The 18,098-nt window shown below is 42.7% G+C and overlaps 1 protein-coding gene across 1 annotated transcript in view; it reads right to left on the reverse strand.

Annotated features, from left to right (window-relative positions):
- Positions 1-7,857: 7,857 nt before the first annotated feature.
- nedd9 (neural precursor cell expressed, developmentally down-regulated 9) overlaps positions 7,858-18,098 on the reverse strand; it is a 35,834-nt gene continuing 25,593 nt past the window's right edge. The window contains exons 3-7 of the mRNA XM_082520903.1: positions 15,257-15,355; positions 12,991-13,128; positions 10,050-11,225; positions 9,812-9,901; positions 7,858-8,836 (exon numbers count right to left, since the gene is read on the reverse strand). Of these exons, the coding sequence (XP_082377029.1) occupies positions 8,291-8,836; positions 9,812-9,901; positions 10,050-11,225; positions 12,991-13,128; positions 15,257-15,355 (2,049 nt within the window). The 3' untranslated portion in view covers positions 7,858-8,290. The remainder of the gene's footprint in view (positions 8,837-9,811; positions 9,902-10,049; positions 11,226-12,990; positions 13,129-15,256; positions 15,356-18,098) is intronic.

Consider the following 18,098-nt stretch of genomic DNA (forward strand, 5'->3'; position numbering starts at 1 on the left):
ATAAGATCGGGTTTAGATTCTTATGCAGCTCCACTTTTCAAGAATAAATCTGCATTAGGAACACCAATTAAAAAAATAATTTAAAAAATACTGGAAATTGCAGGAAGCCAGCGAAGACCTTTTAAAATCTGAGGGCTCTCTTCCTGGAATGAGTTAAATTATGTGCAGCTACATTTTGGTGATTTAAAGATAATTTATTAATAAAGGTCAAATATGGAGATTCAAAGAGAAATGATTGTGACTGGGAAGCCCCACTTTGATCGTACGTGGGCTGGACCACTTAAACTCCAACTTCTGTCAGAGTGAAGAAGTCTAACCACACATTTAATCAATGAGAGATCTTAATATAAGACAAAAGAGTGCAATTTCAACTGTCTCAGGTTTTCTAAGTCAGCGGTCTCCAACCTTTTTTGCGCCACGGACCGGTTTATGCCCGACAATATTTTCACGGACCGGCCTTTAAGGTGTCGCGGATAAATACAACAAAATAAAACTAATACCGGTACCGAAAAAAAAGATGATTTATTCATAACACACGTGAAGAGACCCAGGAAAACCGAGTTAACGATAAAAACGATAACAAAATAACGCTGAAAACCGATAAAAACCCCGAAAACCATACATTTCACACCTGAGCCCCAACTCTCACGGCCCGGTACCGGTCCGAGGCCCGGGGGTTGGGGACCGCTGTTCTAAGTGATAAAGAAATGCCTCTGTAGTAAATTAAAGTAATCTGTCAGTATGACTTTTGGGGCTTAAATTCTGAGAAGTTTGTGTATAAAATGAAAGAAATCTATCATTTAATTACTTTGGTGCATCGTTAATGGGAAAAGTAGGAAAAGCCCCCGAGCCTTATGCCCTTTAGCCTTAACCCATGCCTGGTGACAGGTTTCTGTAACGTTTCTTTAAACTACCATAACTCTTGAACAGTTTGTGCAATGTAAAAAAATTCCAACGGATCCTGAAAACAGGGATATTAGAGGCATTATGGTAATCCCAAGCACCGCGTCACAGCAGCCCCGGGAAGATGAATGTGGAGAGAGAGCATTTTATCAGACATTTTGGTATTTTTTTGTCATTTTTTAAATATTCTTTTATTCTTTCTCTGTTTTTAGCGTTTCATGCCATGTTTTTGTTTTTTTAATTCCATATATGAAATGTCACCATTAGCAAACATACACTACCCAGCCCTCTTCCAACCCCTGAAAAAGCAGGGCTTTGAGGGATTGTAGAGCAGAGTGGGTTTATGATCCACTCAGGAAAAATAAAGGTGAGCACAAGTGTCAGCAGTCCAGCGCAGGCCTTCGCCTACAGCTTTGGCAGGAACTGTTTTTTGGAGCTCTACCAGGGGGATTATTTATCAGTCTATTATTCATGTAAGTTCTGAGGGTCTTATTCCGTAAAAACGGTAACATTTTAATTTTGTTTTTTTATGTTCTTAATCGCTGATTACACTCTTATAGTATACAGCAAAACATATAGAGCAAAACAACTTCCAGATGTTGAAAGAAGTAATTGTCCTGAAAAAAAGAGACCAAATCTCATGCTCTCAGCTGATTTTTTTTAATGACAGTTTTACAGCTAAAACAAAATCATTCCAGGCGGCCTGCTGAAGATGATCGGGGTTAGCAGTTTGCTGGTGTCACAGAGTGAAGGAGCTGAGGGCTGCCCCCTGCTGGTCACTGGTGGCCAGGAAACTGTTTACATCTTCAGTTGCTAATGAAACAGCTTCAGCTTTCCACCCAAATATGGTCACTTCTGGTTTCAAGAAGCCGACACATCTGCAGCTGAGATGCACTCCAGAAATACAGCACTGAGGTCAGTGTGGCTAAAGACTGAATATTTTTTCTACCTGTAGGAAACTTCAGAATGCTTCATCCACTGCCGCAAAGATCATGATAAACCTAATAAAGAGGAAATAATCTGGATTATTTAGAGTAAAGTAGCTGAATGACACACTGGGTTATGCATGAGTCACATGCCGAGAATCTGCGCTGGATGCAGGTAAAGTTAAGAAACCGCTCTCACACTAAACCGACTTTGAGGAAAACCTTCGCCCTTAGCTGTGTTGGTAACGCTGATGCCACATCTACCTCAGATCTGGCTGATGACGTCTCTGCCTGCAGCTGGGGCACAAAGGGGCCCTGCTGAGCGAAGAAGCTGTAATTTCAGAGCCTGCAAATACTTCACAGGAAATGATTGTGGTAAGCCAAGGAAATGACACCAACTCTGCAACTCTCCTCTGTAACTTATAACGCGAGAGCCGGGCTTTGCTCTCTGCTCCTGTCGTTGGCTGCAGGTACTGCACGCCCCCTCTCTGATGACCTTTCACCCCGTTTGCTCGCCCACGGTTTGATCGCTCTTCTCCTGCACATTTCCATCTCGGCGGCCCAAACACCTGTTTGCTGTTTCTCAGCTCGGCCAGACGATATCTCATTCGGGATCGTGGAGACGTCTGCCCCGGGGAGCTGATGGAAGTGCAGCTTCTGCTCGCTCGTCTCTGCAGCACCTTACGTTGTTGTGCAACTGCAGTGAACCAGAGACAGTCATTTATAAGATGTCTGGCTCGCTGCCTCTGGTCACAGAAGCCGCCGCCGCTGCTGCTGCTGCGTCCAGGACTGTGTGTTCTGGCCTGAGTGGATGAATTAGAGCTGCCAAGACCAAAATAACTCATTGATTCACTGAGCTCTCCCTGGGTCTGAAGCATTAACATCACCCAGAAGCTATTTCTCTCACTTGTTTGGAGCCGCAAGTCGTCCAGAGGTACCATTATCCAAGCCCGGCGAAGGCAAAACGACTAAACAAAGAAAGCTGTGGAAGCTAGTGATGGGTCGTTCGCGAACGAAATGGCTCTTAGAGCCGGTTCTTTGACGTGAACGACGCGAGCCGGCTCCTTATCGCGTGCCGTCACGTGTTTTTTTTTTTTTCCTTTCTCTCAGCCTCTCTCTCGCACTTTTTTTCCGCTTCACTCTGCACGCGAGCCTTGTGCTTTACGCTGGGCAGAGGGGGGGAGGGGCGGTAGTTACACTCAGTAGCACAGGAACAGAGCCAGAGAGAGAGAAAGAGAGGCAGGGACAACAACATTAGAAAGGTATAGTAATCATCCACAACTATTTTCGGTTGCAGATGATAAAGGATTCAGAAAGTTTATTCATGCAGGCCCATATGACAGAGAATATGCATGTTCTTTTTGTTTTCATATTATAATTTATATTTAATTGTGTTGTGGTTTGCAGTGTTTTGTGTTGTTTTCACTTTAAATTTGTAAAAGAAAAAAGCTGAAAATTTAAATAGTTAAAACTTGAAATGTGAATAGTTGATTTTTGTATTATGTGATTTATTTATTACATTTTATGTGGAGTGAATAAATAAAAGTATATTTACGGTGGCCCCTAGAGACAAAGCACATACAAACTTCAAATCACGTACGAACTCCAAAACACGTAAAAACTCCAAAACACGTAAAAACTCCAAACACGTAAAAACTCCAAAACACGTAAAAACACGTACAAACTCCGAAGCACGTAAAAACTCAGAAGCATATAAAAACTCAGAAGCACATAAAAACTCAAAACACGTACAAAAGACAACAGAAGTGCTCCAGGATGCTGGGCGCAGTGTTGAGCCTTTGTTATCTTGTGGCTACACAAGCCAGCAAGTACCAACGACCGGATTTGGTGTGTGGTAGTAACAGGTAAATGAACTTTTTTTTAAATTATTTGAATATATATGAGTGCCTGTGTATAAATACACAAACAATACACACATGCTTTCAATTGTGTAATTTAAGTGATCTAGTAGCTCTGCTTTGGAAGTTCAGTTCATGCCAGAAATGTGTTTTGGAGTTTGTACGTGTTTTGTCTCTAGGGGCCACCACTTTTTTTACGTTAGTAATTCCTTTTGTGCATAATTTTATATTATTGTTAATAATAAATTAATTAAAGCAACAAAACAACCTGAAGAGCCGGTTCGGAGCCGAAAGAGCCGGCTCTTTTTAGTGAGCCGAACCGAAAGAGCCGGATCTGTAAAAAGAGCCGTAAATCCCATCACTAGTGGAAGCTAAAAGAGTTCTTACATTTTTAATTTCACGTAATAGACTTTTTTTTTTTTAAATATATGAAAATGTAATTGCTTTTTTTTTTTAAATATAACAAACACCAATCTGCCAAGAGATTAAAAGCACAGGTGAAGTGCATAATTCATCTTGTGTTACAATTCAAAGGTATGCTACGGAAGAGGATAAGGGCCACTGGAAAAAAAAATCTGAGAAAAAAAGTCAGAATTCTGACTTTAATCTTAGGATTCTGACTTTTTTCACCGAATTCAGGAAAAAAAAAAAAAAGACGTTCCCACTTTTTTTTTTCCCAGTGGCCCTAATCCTCTTCCGTAGTATGCAGGGAAAATCGGGTGGATGTTAATGTTAAACTTAACACTTGCCAGCTGTCTTTGAAGCACCTCTGGGCACTTATTTTGGCAGTTTTATTTTCAAGCATTTTCCTAAATTAACTTGAATTTTAATGGTGACCAGGACATAAAGACAACACCTATAAAATCACCAAATTTCTAAAAAAAAGTCTGTTAAAAAGTTGCCGATTTCACCTTACCTCTAAATGCCACCTCCAAATATGACTAAATAACAATGGACTTTATATCAAAGATAGATGTAGCCACCACCTCTTTATTTTTGTAACCAGATGAATCGCCCCCTGCTGGCCACTACAAATACCGGAAGGCATGAGACGCAAAATCTGCTCGGGGAACAGTTTCGGCAGCAGGACAAAGAGCTCAAGTTTCTGACTTGGCTTTCACTTGTTTATTGATTTCACTTTATAAAAATAAAATTGATAAATCAACAGACATAAAGTGTCTTTTCTTATGCAGGTAAACAATAGTTTATAGTTAACTTTTGTGGTATTACTAAAGTAGTAAAGGCAACAAGTATAAATACTTAGGTTAGATTGTGGTCTTTGTGCGTTCCTGTGAGTTTTACTTCCTCGCTTTGTTGGCTCTCTTTGGTAATCGTCTGTCCCACCTGTGCCTTCTTCCACACCTGTTCCCTCTCTGCTCTCCTGCGTCCACTTGGGATATATTTACTCCTGAGCTTTCCCTTGTTTCCAGTCAAATAATCTTGTTACTCTTGCCTGTAGGCTTCCGTCCATTCCTTGGTTTTCTTCAGTTTTGATTTGTTAGCGTCTCTGTTTTCCTTTTGTTTCTATTTTAGACTTTTGTCTCAGTGTGTGGATTCAGACCTGAATTATAATTGCCTAATTTTGTGTTTTACTTTGCATTTGAACCTTAGTATGTCAGATATTTTTAGATGTTATAAAGCTCAGGGGTGCACATGAGCTTGAAAATCAAGTTTTCTACACTATTTATGATCAAACATTCAGATTTGCAGAGTCATATATTTTTGGATCTAAGGACAGCCACCGCTGTGCTTCAGGTGAAATGTTTTTGACCTTTTCAGCATGGATTTATTTTTCAAGTTCAAATAGTCGGACTAAAACAGCTTCTCTTTTTCCAGCCAGGCTAAAAACTTTGAGCCCCTTTTTTTTCTTCTCTGCCTTTGTGGGGCAGATTAACAGAGAGCACATCTCTGCTGTGGACAGACTCATTGCACCCTGCCTGCAAAACGGGAACCTTTTTAAAAGTCATTCTCCTCTCCCTGGAGAGCGCAGAGAGGAATGCAGTGAATAATAAAAACAGGGAGATTGCCTGTGAGTGCCAGTCTGTGAGAGCAGCGAGGATTTTTTAATGAGATTCTGAGATTGGAAGCTGAAGGGGGAGGCGGGAGTTTTGCTGTGCTCATGGACATCTCGCCGTTACGCAGTTCCATCTATCTATAGAGCAGCTACCCCTCAGGGAGCGGTTATAGTCACTCAGACTATAATGAAACACAGCGAAGAGGAGATGAGGAGAAAACAGAGGCTGTTTTCAGCTCTGCCGTTTATCTGATCAATTCACTGCACCTTGAAGCAGAGAAATGTGCTGCAGATTAGCCGGTGGCTCAGAGAGACGATTCTCACGGCCCGCACAACATCTGTAGCAGAGTCTTGTCCTCTACTCACCCTCATTACTCTTTGTGTCACGTCTAATGCGCTACAAGCAAAGTGAAGAATAGTTTGGCTCCTTCTCCACCTGCCCAGTCCCGCTCAATGAAATCCTCTCAGCTCTGTGTTTAATGTGATCAGATATGACTTAACGATGAGACAAGCATGCGATTGGATAAAAAATCAACCAGAACAATAACCTAAGGTGAGATTTTTATATTACTTAAACGCTGAGTCACGCTTGAGGGTTCATTCACGGATGAATGAACCCTTCATCTAAGCGCTCAGTCTAGATCCTGGAATGATTAATCTACACCTTAAGATCCTTCTGTTAGTGTTTGCTCCCCATCAGTCTGATGAAGACTACGAGAGGCAGTTTGAAACAGTAGTTTCAACAATAATGCCTTTTTTCAGGGTTGTTGCACACCACCTATGACATAACCACTAGCTGGGCTTGCTGCAGAACGGCAGAAATGTGTCGCCACTCAGACAAAACCTCTGCATCAGTACTCAATGAGGAGTAAAACCAGTTGAAACCAGAAGCAAAGAAATCAGTTTTCCTCCGTATCTCCTGTGAATGTCTGAGCTCTTGTGCTGATATTAGTGCCAGACTTAGTGCCGCTATGCTGGCTTACAAAAATCAAGAGGTGCATGACACCAAGGTGCACCGGCAGTTGTTTTGGCACTTTTGGCCACCTTTAGACAAGGACATGACCTTCAGTGCTGCAGATATAGACCATGAAACACAACCGAAAGCCTTGGAAAAAGTCAACATACACTGTAGTTGACGGTTAATGTGGATGTTTTGTTTTTCTAGTATTGGGCTATACTAGTGTAGCTTTGCATAATTCACAGTTAGAAATAATCCTGACTGGAAGACACTGTTTAAGCTCCTCCCCCTTTAAAGCCAGATTTCTACTGGCAGGAGGTCGGAACAGCAGGTGGGTGGTGCTTGTGTGCATTATATGGCCATATTTGGGATATCCCCTTTCAGATGTCATATAGAGTCAATAGTATAAAATTTTTAGATCAGTGGGAAGGCGGAGCTTTTGGCTCACAGGGATTATGCAAACTGACCATGTTTAATATGAACTTCCACAAATGTAGCAGTGCATATGTGACAGAGAGTAAGGAAAGGCTCAACAGATCCACAAACTGTTTATATGGAGCAGGTAAAATTATGTCTATGCACGAATGTCTTCAGGGGAATGTGACTGGATAGTTTCTTAACTATCTGGTATTCCTCTGTAAGACTTTGAATCAAGCAATCAGCTGAGGAAGACAGTGAGATGTGGCCGAAAGCCCAAGAGGAGCTCAGCAAACAGGATTTATGTTGTAAATTTCACTTCTGACCTTTGAAATGAAAAAGCCGCCTTCAGCTGCTTTCTTATTCACAAGCGGTCACCACAGCAGGTTGCTCCGCATGTTTGATTTGCTGTGGTTTTTACACCGCACGCCAACCCCAAAGATGCAGGTCCTCTCCCGGGACCTTAGGAATTTTAAACTAAATGTGTGCACACCATCTATTACCATCAGCCGACGGAGACCATGAGATGTATTGTACTGTAATATTTTTAAGCAGCTTGGCATAAAACTGGAGCCAGTGGTGTCTATTGATCAATACATGGACACAGTAAACACCTGAAGGTTTTTTCTATGCTCACATATAAATCTTATCATCTTTGCAACAAATATCATATTTGACATGAAAATATATATATTTTTTAAGAAAATATCACTATTTATCATCCAAACCCCTCTGACTGCTTCACTTCTTGGACGACATAAGGATGACAAACCCCTGTGGTGAAGAACAGTCCTTTACTTTGTGGCGAGCTCCACACACACACACACAGACACACACACACGGACACCGACTTGATTTACAAGGAACTTTTAACTGTCACATCCAGCAGGAAGACACAGAAACGACACTCTACAGTTATAAATGAAATAACAGGACATCTCATAAGGTGCTTCATAATATGCAATGGGAATGTTATGAAAAATGTCCACATGTTCCTACTGAGGCACCAGTACTGCATCTATATATGTGTCCATATCATAATATAGAACAATGTACATAAAAATAGAGCAAATATTTACAGAACACAGACTATTTACAACATCTTAAACGGGCTTAAAGATGGAGAGCGACATACATATACTGCAAATATATATATATATTTTTATGGCAGATGTACAAACGGAGTGATGTGCAGGAGCCATGAGGGTGAAAATCACAAATTAGCCATCTGCAGCAACTGTTCTTTAAACTGCTGAGCGTGGTGCGACAGGTCGGTGACTCTGTCCACCATCTCCTGGATGGCGGCTGTGTTCGGGTAGTTCAGGGCGGCCGCTTTAGTCGCGCACACCACCGTCTTTAACAGGTCGCACAGCACGTTGCTCGAGTTCATCACCCTGTTTGCCACCTCAGGCACCGAGGCCTGCCGGGACAGCGTGTCCCCGATGAAGACCAGTTTGTGGGCGCTGAGGATCACGAACTTGCTGTGTGCCACGAAGATGCGGGGGGGCTGGCCGGCACTGACGCAGCCGAAGAAGGCGTCCACGGCGCTGAGGAGCGTGACGAAGTGCTGCTCGCACTGCTCCGAGTAGAAGCTGAGCAGCTGGCGGTCCCGAGCGCACAGGTGGGCGGACGGGGAGAGGGAGGTGGAGGAGGACGAGGAGTCTGAGGGCGGCGCCGAGTGTTGGTGTGAAATCCACTGCGTGATGTCGTTCTCCACGGGTTTGCTCACTTCCTGCTCCAGCTTCTTGAACTGATTGATCTGTAGAAGCAGTACAGATGTGAGGTCAAAGGGCAAAGGTTTAGCTTTAAATACACATAATTATTTATAATGGAAAATATTTGAAGTGAACATTTAAAAAAACATCAGGTTTAACCCACAGATTAAAAATGGGGGCAGAAAAAGATCAACAGAGTTCCCTTTATTAACCTGACAGAGGGAAGTATAAACACGTTTTGGAGGAAGGACGCGTGTCTAAGCTTTGATTGCACACTGATTGTTCATTTCATTTCAAAGCAAACATGTTTCCCATTTGGCTTATCCATTTTCTTAACCACTTATCCTCCAGTTCAGGGTCACAAGGCCAAATTGCGTTTTATAAATATGTAAATTTAAGCAGAAAAATCAACATAAAAACACTTTCCTTTTTGCAAAGCATTTTATGGCTTTTCTCCTTTTTAACAGAAAACTTTTGCTGTCTTAAAAGTATCAAACTGAGTCTCTGAGAAAATGTTTAATGTTAAATTTACTGGAAAACGCTGTTACTTCGAAGAAATTAGAAATTAAATGACCGAAATGAAACAGCCACCCTTTACATTTCATCCTAAAAATGTAGAAGAAATCAGTTTCACACCAACAATCCCACCACTGCTGGCTGCAACTCCACATCCACAAACGCCTTCGTATGAAAATAGCACCACGAGATAAATAAAATAAACCTAAAACTCTAGACTCCATGTTTACATTTGTACGGCAGCATTTGTTTTATATATTTTTGCACATGTGGGTCACTTCAGGGCCGTGACCGCTCCACCTTGTAATCTGGCTGGCCTCCATCGAGAGAATGATGTTAGAATCAGATCTGAGCGCCGAGGTCTGCAGAGGCCTTCGTAAGAACCTCGAAGGGCCCCTAATCGCTCAGTGTTATCATCTGTTTTGTTTAAGACTGCGAGGTATTTCACTCCCCCGCACAGTGTGCGCTCCACCTGCGAGGCCCAAACAAACACAAAGCCTCACCTGTTCCTGACCCAGCTGAACTTGACTCTGCTTGATTATGTTTTCTTTCTCCAACAGCTCCTTCTGCTGCCGTTCAAAGTCTTCTTTGCCCTGAAGGGAGGTAAAAAAATGTTTTAAACAGGGTGAGAAACCAGACTCACGTAGGTCTGATCTTTGATACACGACACATAAATTCTTATCTGTTGGGTAAAGTCACTTAAAGTAAATAACTCTACTAACTGTGGATTTAATTGTTTACCTGCAAATGTACATAATCGTAGTCCTCCATCCAGCTTTTCACGCACTTCTCGCTATTGTTCATGTTGTCCTTGTCTGGGGTCAAGGGCACGGGGAAAGGTTTGGTCTGGCCCCCGTTGTTGTCGTTGTCCGACGAGGGGGAGGTGAGCGGGTGGATCACGTTCTCGTCAGGCGTGCTGCCCACAGAGAAAGATCCGTCCACATGCGTCCGCCTGAACAGCAGCTCGGCGCTGCTGCCTATCGTGGAGGCCAGCTGCTTGGCGTCGTCGGGAACAGTCCTGGAGACCATGACGAAGCGGTCCAGGTCGTCGGTCTTGTTGTGGTGCCTTCCAGACGAGGCCAGGGTGTTAAGCGCCCAGCTGCAGTTTTCCAGAGCTTGGTAGATCTGCAGAAGGATCTGCTGTGAGTCCTCCAGGCGTCCCAGCTGCCTTCGAAGCTTACTGTGCAGACTGTTGTCTGACAGAGACGTAGCGTTCACCGCGGCACCTCTGCCAAACACAATGAAGTCTCCCAGACCGGCCCGGACTCTGTCCAGAACTGTGCGGACGTCGTTGGCGTGGCGTTCCATGAAAGGAAAAGTCCTCCAGTGAGGGGAAGCTGCCATTGAATGCAAATTCCCGACTGAGCTGTCCACTGCTTGCTGAAGGCGGTACAGCTTCTGGATGGCGGTGTCTACATCCAGAGCGAGGCGGCCCTCAGAGCTGGAGCCAGTGGAGGACGAGGAGGTGGACATGCTACTGCGCGTGCTGCCCGTGCTGGAGAACGACAAGCGGTTCACGCCGTCCGTCACGTCCGCTACTGCGCGAGCATCCTGAGCGGGGATGTCGTAGATGCCTTTGCTGCCGTCTCTGTCGGCGGGCGAGCTTCTGTGCTGGGAGGTCTGCATGACCCGCGGGATGTCGTACACGTCGTTGCGAGACCCCGCCCCTGAATGAAAGGCAGGCGGTGGCACATCGTAAATGCCTTCATTGCCGTTGGTGTTCGGGTGCGGCTGATGAGCCGGAGGCTCCACGTTCGGTGGGAAGTCGTAATGTGACTGCGAGCTATGGGCGGGCTTGGCGAGGACAGGTGGGGGTACGTCGTAGATGCCTTCCTGTTTGCTCTTGAGGGGCTGCGGGAAGTCGTAGTTCCCCTCCTGCTGGGCAGAGTTGGTCCTGCAGGGAGGCACTGAGTAGACCTGTGGGCGAGGACAGTAATCAGACTGTTATTATTTTTGTTAACATGTATATTATTATCAAACAGTGGAGCTTTCACCTAACCAGTGGCCTCACAGGACTATTTTTTTCCTTGTTGTGAAATCCCTGTCATCATACAAAATGCTCTGCTGCACCTCTACAGAGCATTTCATATCTCAGACATTCATTTATTTGCACTATTAGAACTGTGCATCCCACTCTCTTGCTGCTACCCTCCTAAACAGATGTGGAAACACCTGCGATATGACTCTTTTTTTTTCCGCCTCCTGCACACAAACACCTCCTCTGCACTCCTTCTGCACTCACGTCGCGCCATCCGCACCTGAGAGGTGCTGTCACGCTTTCTCAACTTGAAAATGTAAACACTTATATCGCACTAGGATCGATCGTGCTTTGTGAAGCATCGACCGTGGGCTCTGAAAATAAGGGGCCTCTGAGGCATTCTTGGAGCTGGAGTGTGCACACGACTGCTTGGCCAGATGTGGATATAACAAATTCTTCTAAACTAAAGGCTTGGACGCATTTAGTCCACTTAATGTGAAAGAGTGCAGCACACAGCGAGTGAGCAAACATTTGCCTCTACAGTTGACAGAAACAGTCATAAACTGACTGACTGACTCTTTGCATGTGCATGCAGTCTCATAACAAAGTGAGGAACTATCACTGCTGCGGTACTGGTTTCCTAAAATGGTTTATGACATTTCAATTTTCAGCTTTGGCCTCTGAGGTCCCGTTTAAAGGCACAGCACTAAAATGTGCGCTCGGTCCCGCATTCGGGCCGACTAGTCTTCGGGGATTGGAAAGTCATCGACAAAGAAGGCTCCCCTTCCTAAAACACAGCTCGTTAAGAACTCACCAGAAAAGTGACATGTTTTAAATTCACGACTATCATAAGATTAGCAGTTAGAAACCTGGATTCCTGCAGAGGAGATCGTTTTCTTTTAATCCCCTCCCCCCGGGAGACTCGAGTTTATGACATTCAAAAAATGTGCTAAACACAGAATTTGGACTGTAAATGCACCTCAGTGGGTTTTTACTGGATGCAGTGTGTTTGCACAGCAGTCCTGCAGTTAGAGATTGAGGAAGTGAAAGACCTTCTGGCTTGGGGAGATACTATATTTGAAACCTCAAACTTTCAGCCTCTTGATTCCTTCCTCTAATGCAACGAAGCTTTCACCCTCCCTCAGGCTCAACGCAGCAGAGTGTGCGCTGACGTACATGGCACGGAGCACGATGGGAGCGCAACGGGGGCAATAAAACTGATTTCCATCAGCCTCCAAACGCACTCTTTACAGCTAGACAGGCTTGCCCAAACTGTAATTAGGAACGACGCAAATAACAGGTCCCAGCATATTTCAGGTTATTACAAACAAACTGGTGGCGCGCTGCCTGGTCAGCTCTGGTGAAATCTTAGAGGGTCTGGCAAAAGAAGAGTTATGTCCTTGTCCTTGATTTTTTGTTTTTTTCCCCTGCTGGCGAGTTTAAACACGGAGCCGTTTTGGTTAAACTCTCCTGGCAGGCGAGGCTTTCATTTAAACTGGCCGCAGGAATGCAATAAATATGATATTTGACGTATTATTCATTTAATATAGTCAATTAAGAGAAATTCTAGGAGCTGTATCAATAAACATAAAAATACAATTTTCTGGACATACGCAGCCTCGTTAATTCAGCTTCATGTGGCTTAAACAAATGGAGTGGCTGACTGATGTGCCCTTTCATTTTGCTTCTGGAAGTTTCTCTTACCCCTTGAGAGGTTGGAGGGATGTCATAGATGCCTTGTGACCTAGGGTCCATTGGTGATGGGGGAACATCATAGACTCCTTGGTTTCTGGCTCCGCCTTGCTGACCAGGGAACATCTGACCAGGTGGAATATCGTACACCTGAAAGAGGGAAGTGAAATGATCACTACGTGTTTCAGAAAAACAATCACACAAAGTTTGGTCTTCATATTATTTGACTGTAGCTGACTTGATCTGATTTTGTAGCACACTATTAGTTTCTGTTTGGCCGTATGTGGGATGTCTAGTAATCAGAAGGTCGCAGTTCAATCGCAGACTTCTCAAGTCCACATGCCAAATTGGCTCGGAGGAAAATACTACTCGCCAAATTGCCCCTAAAGTCATTACATTTTTTTTTATATATAGTTGGCAACAGTGGGAAGGAAAAACTTCCTTTTAACAGGAAGAAACTTCGCCTGAACCAGGCTGAGGGAGAGTTGGGGGTAATACTCAGTGAAGTTTGATTGTAATAGTTAGGAAGCATTAAAAGAAATATATATGAACATGTATGAAGAAGCAAATGTGACACAAAGTAAATAAAATCAAATTTAGTGCTCAGTGAAAGGTGACAATAAGTCACTGCTAAGTTAAAAGCTTCATATTTCTATTTGCACAGGTGCCTCGGCGCAGCGCTCCTATCTAAAGTGAGAGTTCTTTACCACAAAGGTGGCTGTAAGGCCAACTTGCTTTTGATTGGCTGGCCTGAGGTAGTCACATTAGTTACAACTGTTCTCACTGACAGCTGAAGCCTGGGCTTCTTTTCTGACTCGTATGTACGCTGGCCTCATTATTTGAATCTCCGGCTACGTTTAGTGTCAGCATCCAGCATCACAACAAAGTTTGTATATATGACAGGAAAAAATGCACGATAAGTCCGTTTGATATGGTGAATAGTTATAGAGCAACACGGTCACTGATTGGAGTTTTTCTTTGCACAGTATTTTCTCTTTTTGCTCCATTTTTGGTCTCCACCAGCTGCCCTTCAGATGCTAAATGCTCCACTTCCATATTTTGCTAGTTTCCACCTGTCTGTCAGCTGTTTTGAAGTAGTTTTCAGTGGGTTTTTGGCTAAAAACAGAAGGCTGTTTTGGCTGAGAACAAAACTTAAAGAGCGGTAAGAGTTTATGAAAACGGTGAGAACAGAGACCAAAGCTGAAACTCACTATAAAGCAATGTGAAATTGAGGCTAACTGCACAATCAGGTGATGACTTCCTGTAACTCCATCTCTGTAAGCAACTCGAGTTGTTTTCACACTGTACCTCGTCTGTAATTCTAAAAATATCTATTTGAGCATTTTAAAACAATACAGTACAGTTCTCAAAATGTGCAAACACTACTGCCGCACTGCAGGTTTCAACAGCATGAGAGAAAATGAAGTGTGAAGAATCCTCGCTCATCTCTGCACAGAACAGGAAATGTGGTAGGCAGAATAGCACGATGCAGATCAGAGAATTGGCTTTCTTGTTTTGAGAAATGAAATGCATTTGCCCAGGCACTGTGTGCTGCATCAAAAGCTCACCTGGATGGCTTGTTTTTAAAACGAAGATGCTTGATATGCGGTGAAAACATGCTAACAGATTCGATTGATATCAATGTGTAGGTAAACTAAAGATTATATTTGTACATTCTCAGATGCATGCAATATAGTGTTAAAGATATTTATCCATCTTATTTTTATGCTTGGCGTTTCCTAGTGTAGCTTTGCATGAGCCACAGTTCAAAATAATCCTTGTTCATAACTTTATCTGTACTTTGGCTCAGCCCCTCAGGTCATCCTCTTTTTGAAACCAGCAGCTTTAGCTCCACCCACATTTGCAAACAGAAGGTGGGTGTGGTTTCGGTACCAGAGATAACCATAACATTCTCTCTCTCTGACATCATACAGACCAAAGATTAGGAAAAAAAGAGAGGGGAAAAACACTTCAAGCTGTGTTTTTAGTACAGCTTGTAACCTTAACGTATGCCTCACAGCTATTACTAGAAAATGACCTCATTACTGGAAATTAATGGGTTTAATGGCTTTTTTTGGTTTTGAAAAACAATAATTTTAAGGAGTTTTAGGAACCTATATTGGTTAATTTTAAACAAATTCCTTTATTCTAAGTCATAGAGTGCACTGTATTATTGGGTTCACTGTTTGGCAGATTATATCAAAGCTTCTTTGGTTGCTAAAAAAAAAAAAAAAAGAAAAAAAAAAGATCCTGGTGTTATGGTGCATGAGGAACCTACCCCTTGTGATCTGATGGGTGGGACGTCATAGAGGTCCTGCTGGTTATGCTGTCCTGGGCTGTAAGTGTAGGTCTGTCCCACTCTGGTTGGGGTCACCACCTGTCCGAAAACAGCAGGAAGACAAACAATCAGTTGTCGTCCAGGGTAAGAGGACAAATGCTCTGACTCACAACCTAGCAGCCCTGCTGCCACCCAACTCTCAAGCGTCTGTACATGCATGTGTGCCGACTTTTATTTGTTTTTCCTGTTTTCCATTTCTAGTCCCTGAATGACCCAGGGATAGTAAGTGATTACAGTCAAGGCAGATATTTTCTAACAACATCCTCCCTGTGCCAGGCTGTTTACAAAGGACCCAGGGAATGAAGTTATAAACACAACCCTGCAAAAATCTCCTTAGGCAGCTGTTTTGAAAGCATTGCAGGCACGGATGTATCTCTGGATTGAAAATGACTGGGGGCCATTTTCCATTGTCTATAGAATAGCAGCAAACTGCCCAAACTGCCCAAAACAGATTTCTAAAGACAAAAAGGTGACATAGATTTTACACCATTGTAAAATGACATGACAGCCAATTCAGTCAGTTTCCCTTATTAAAATCCTAACATGGTTACAAAAGTGCTGAAATATACCATAACAGCAACTAAGGTCATATATTTTAAGAAGTTGCGAATGGCTACGTTTGATCATGTAGCTTTCTAATTTTAAAACAGCGGTGTCTTTGTTTAGAAGCCGAAATAGTCAGGCCTAAAAAACAGCTTGAAAAACACAGTTAACATAAGCCTGCAGTACTAGCTAAACCAGATAAGGTTGCTAATGAGGATGTAAAACAGGCAACTACTAAACAGATCAATGGGTTATCTAAACATTGAGAAACTGCTTTATTATTTGTACCTTTGTTGTATAGTTTTTCTTTAAAAGCTTAAAGTTAAACTACTGATTATGAAAAAAAACAAAAAAAAACAGCAGCTAATATTAGCTTTTATTAGCCTGAATTAGCTTACTCATGCCACATCAAAAAAATGTAACAAGAAGTATTTGAATATAATAAACTCAGCAAGGCTGTGTTTCTCATCCATAAACTTCCCTTTTTATTCCCATGAAGCATGCTGTGTAGTTCAGTTTATAATACTAAAAACAAAATTAAATACTAAGGAAAGGTTTTTAGGGGCACTAAAGTTAAGTAGCCTTAGCCTAAAGCTACTTCAAAATACCGTAAAAGAAAGTCTTGACACAACACTTCATTATAAAAGGGTTTATTTTTTGTTTGTTAAGATTTCAACTTTTTGCTTTAGTTTTCATAGAGATACATAACATGAAAGTAACGCTAGCTAATGTTACCCTGAAATAGCTACTTATTTAAAAACTGTAGGAGGGGAAACAAAATTATTAAACATATAAAACTGATTTTTGGCTCATATAAACAGTGAGAAATGCAATTTGTCCCATTAAAAATGTACAAAAAGAAGTTCGATTTTTTTGTTGCTTGAATTAACGCCGGCCATAGAGACTGGTTGGTAAACACTGCTATCCAGGGGAAAATGTATTTTGACTGGTTAGTACTGGAGGCAGTGGAGGTTGCTGCACAAACAACTTGTTGTTGTAATATAAGCTTTTCATTTCACTGTAACTGTTACTTATACCAGAAGAATTAGGCAATGGAAGCAAGACCAACTGACACATGTGAGATCGTTATATCTCTGCTCACTTGGAAAACACATATCCCACAATACTAGAGCTCAACTAATAAAAACTAAATAAAACTTAAAATAATGTGATTCAGTCAAGCAATAAAAATAGGTCAACCTTCAGCAGTGCTTTGGGAGAGTTTTTAGAATGGAAGATAGTTTTATAGCCGAAATGGCATTGGAGAAGGAATTTTATCGTAGTGCTGGCAGGACTGTGAGTTTCTAAATCCAGAAATCTCTGGTGAAGTAATCACCGGGTCACTGGTATTGATGAACAACACTCTTAAACTGAAGCATTTGGTGCTGTAGGATTTAATACACCTTTAAAATATTTTACACTGCGGTGTAGACAGGCTTAGGAATAATGGCACGATTACTGCTTGGGAAAAAAAAACGAAACAAAATACAAACACATGCTGCGAGCCTCACCTACGCCCTTGACATTTTTAACCCTGTTAATTATTTAACACATTTTTCCTCCTCTTTTCCCGTCAGAGGCAATCAGCTCCTTCACACCTCCTAATCCCCCCATTCTCAAACCCTCAGGCTGATTCACATCTCCTAAAAGCAGCAGAGCAGCCGACCTCCTTGATGCGTCAGACAGACGGAGGAATGCTGGGAATGTCCTTCCCTGAGCCCAGTACTCCTCTTTTGCCCCCGCGCAACGCTATCGTTACACTGGAACAAACAGGGTTCATTAGCAGGGCTCGAAAATAGGAACCATACGCACGGCTCCCTGGCAAAGGGCCGAGTCCCCAGGGACATGAAAGACCTCAGTCCCTGCATCCACTCATGAGTCACTTTATAGCACAATAACCTAATAGCATCTCTCGTCCTGAGACATTTATCGGAGCATGAGCAGTAGGAGACGTAACCTCAGAATGGGATTAGTGCTCCAGAGGAACTGGTTTGTAAAAGAGATTTATGAAAAAAGGTAACTCAAGTGGAAGAAAGGGAAAGAGAGGGGAACGGAAAAAGAGTTGCCTAGTATGGAAAGGAATGCCATTCATCTGACTAACAGTAGTCCATATGGTTCTTATGAATCCAATCTGAACAAGCCCGTGGTGATTTAAGGTGTTCACTGTTGGCGCTCGCGCCACAGCAGACATCATCCCGGCGAGGCCTTTGGGGTCAGAGCTGAAAACGTATACTGCAGG

Source organism: Aulonocara stuartgranti (genome assembly GCF_965226115.1).
Source record: "Aulonocara stuartgranti genome assembly, chromosome: 22".
Taxonomy (NCBI): Eukaryota; Metazoa; Chordata; class Actinopteri; order Cichliformes; family Cichlidae; genus Aulonocara; species Aulonocara stuartgranti.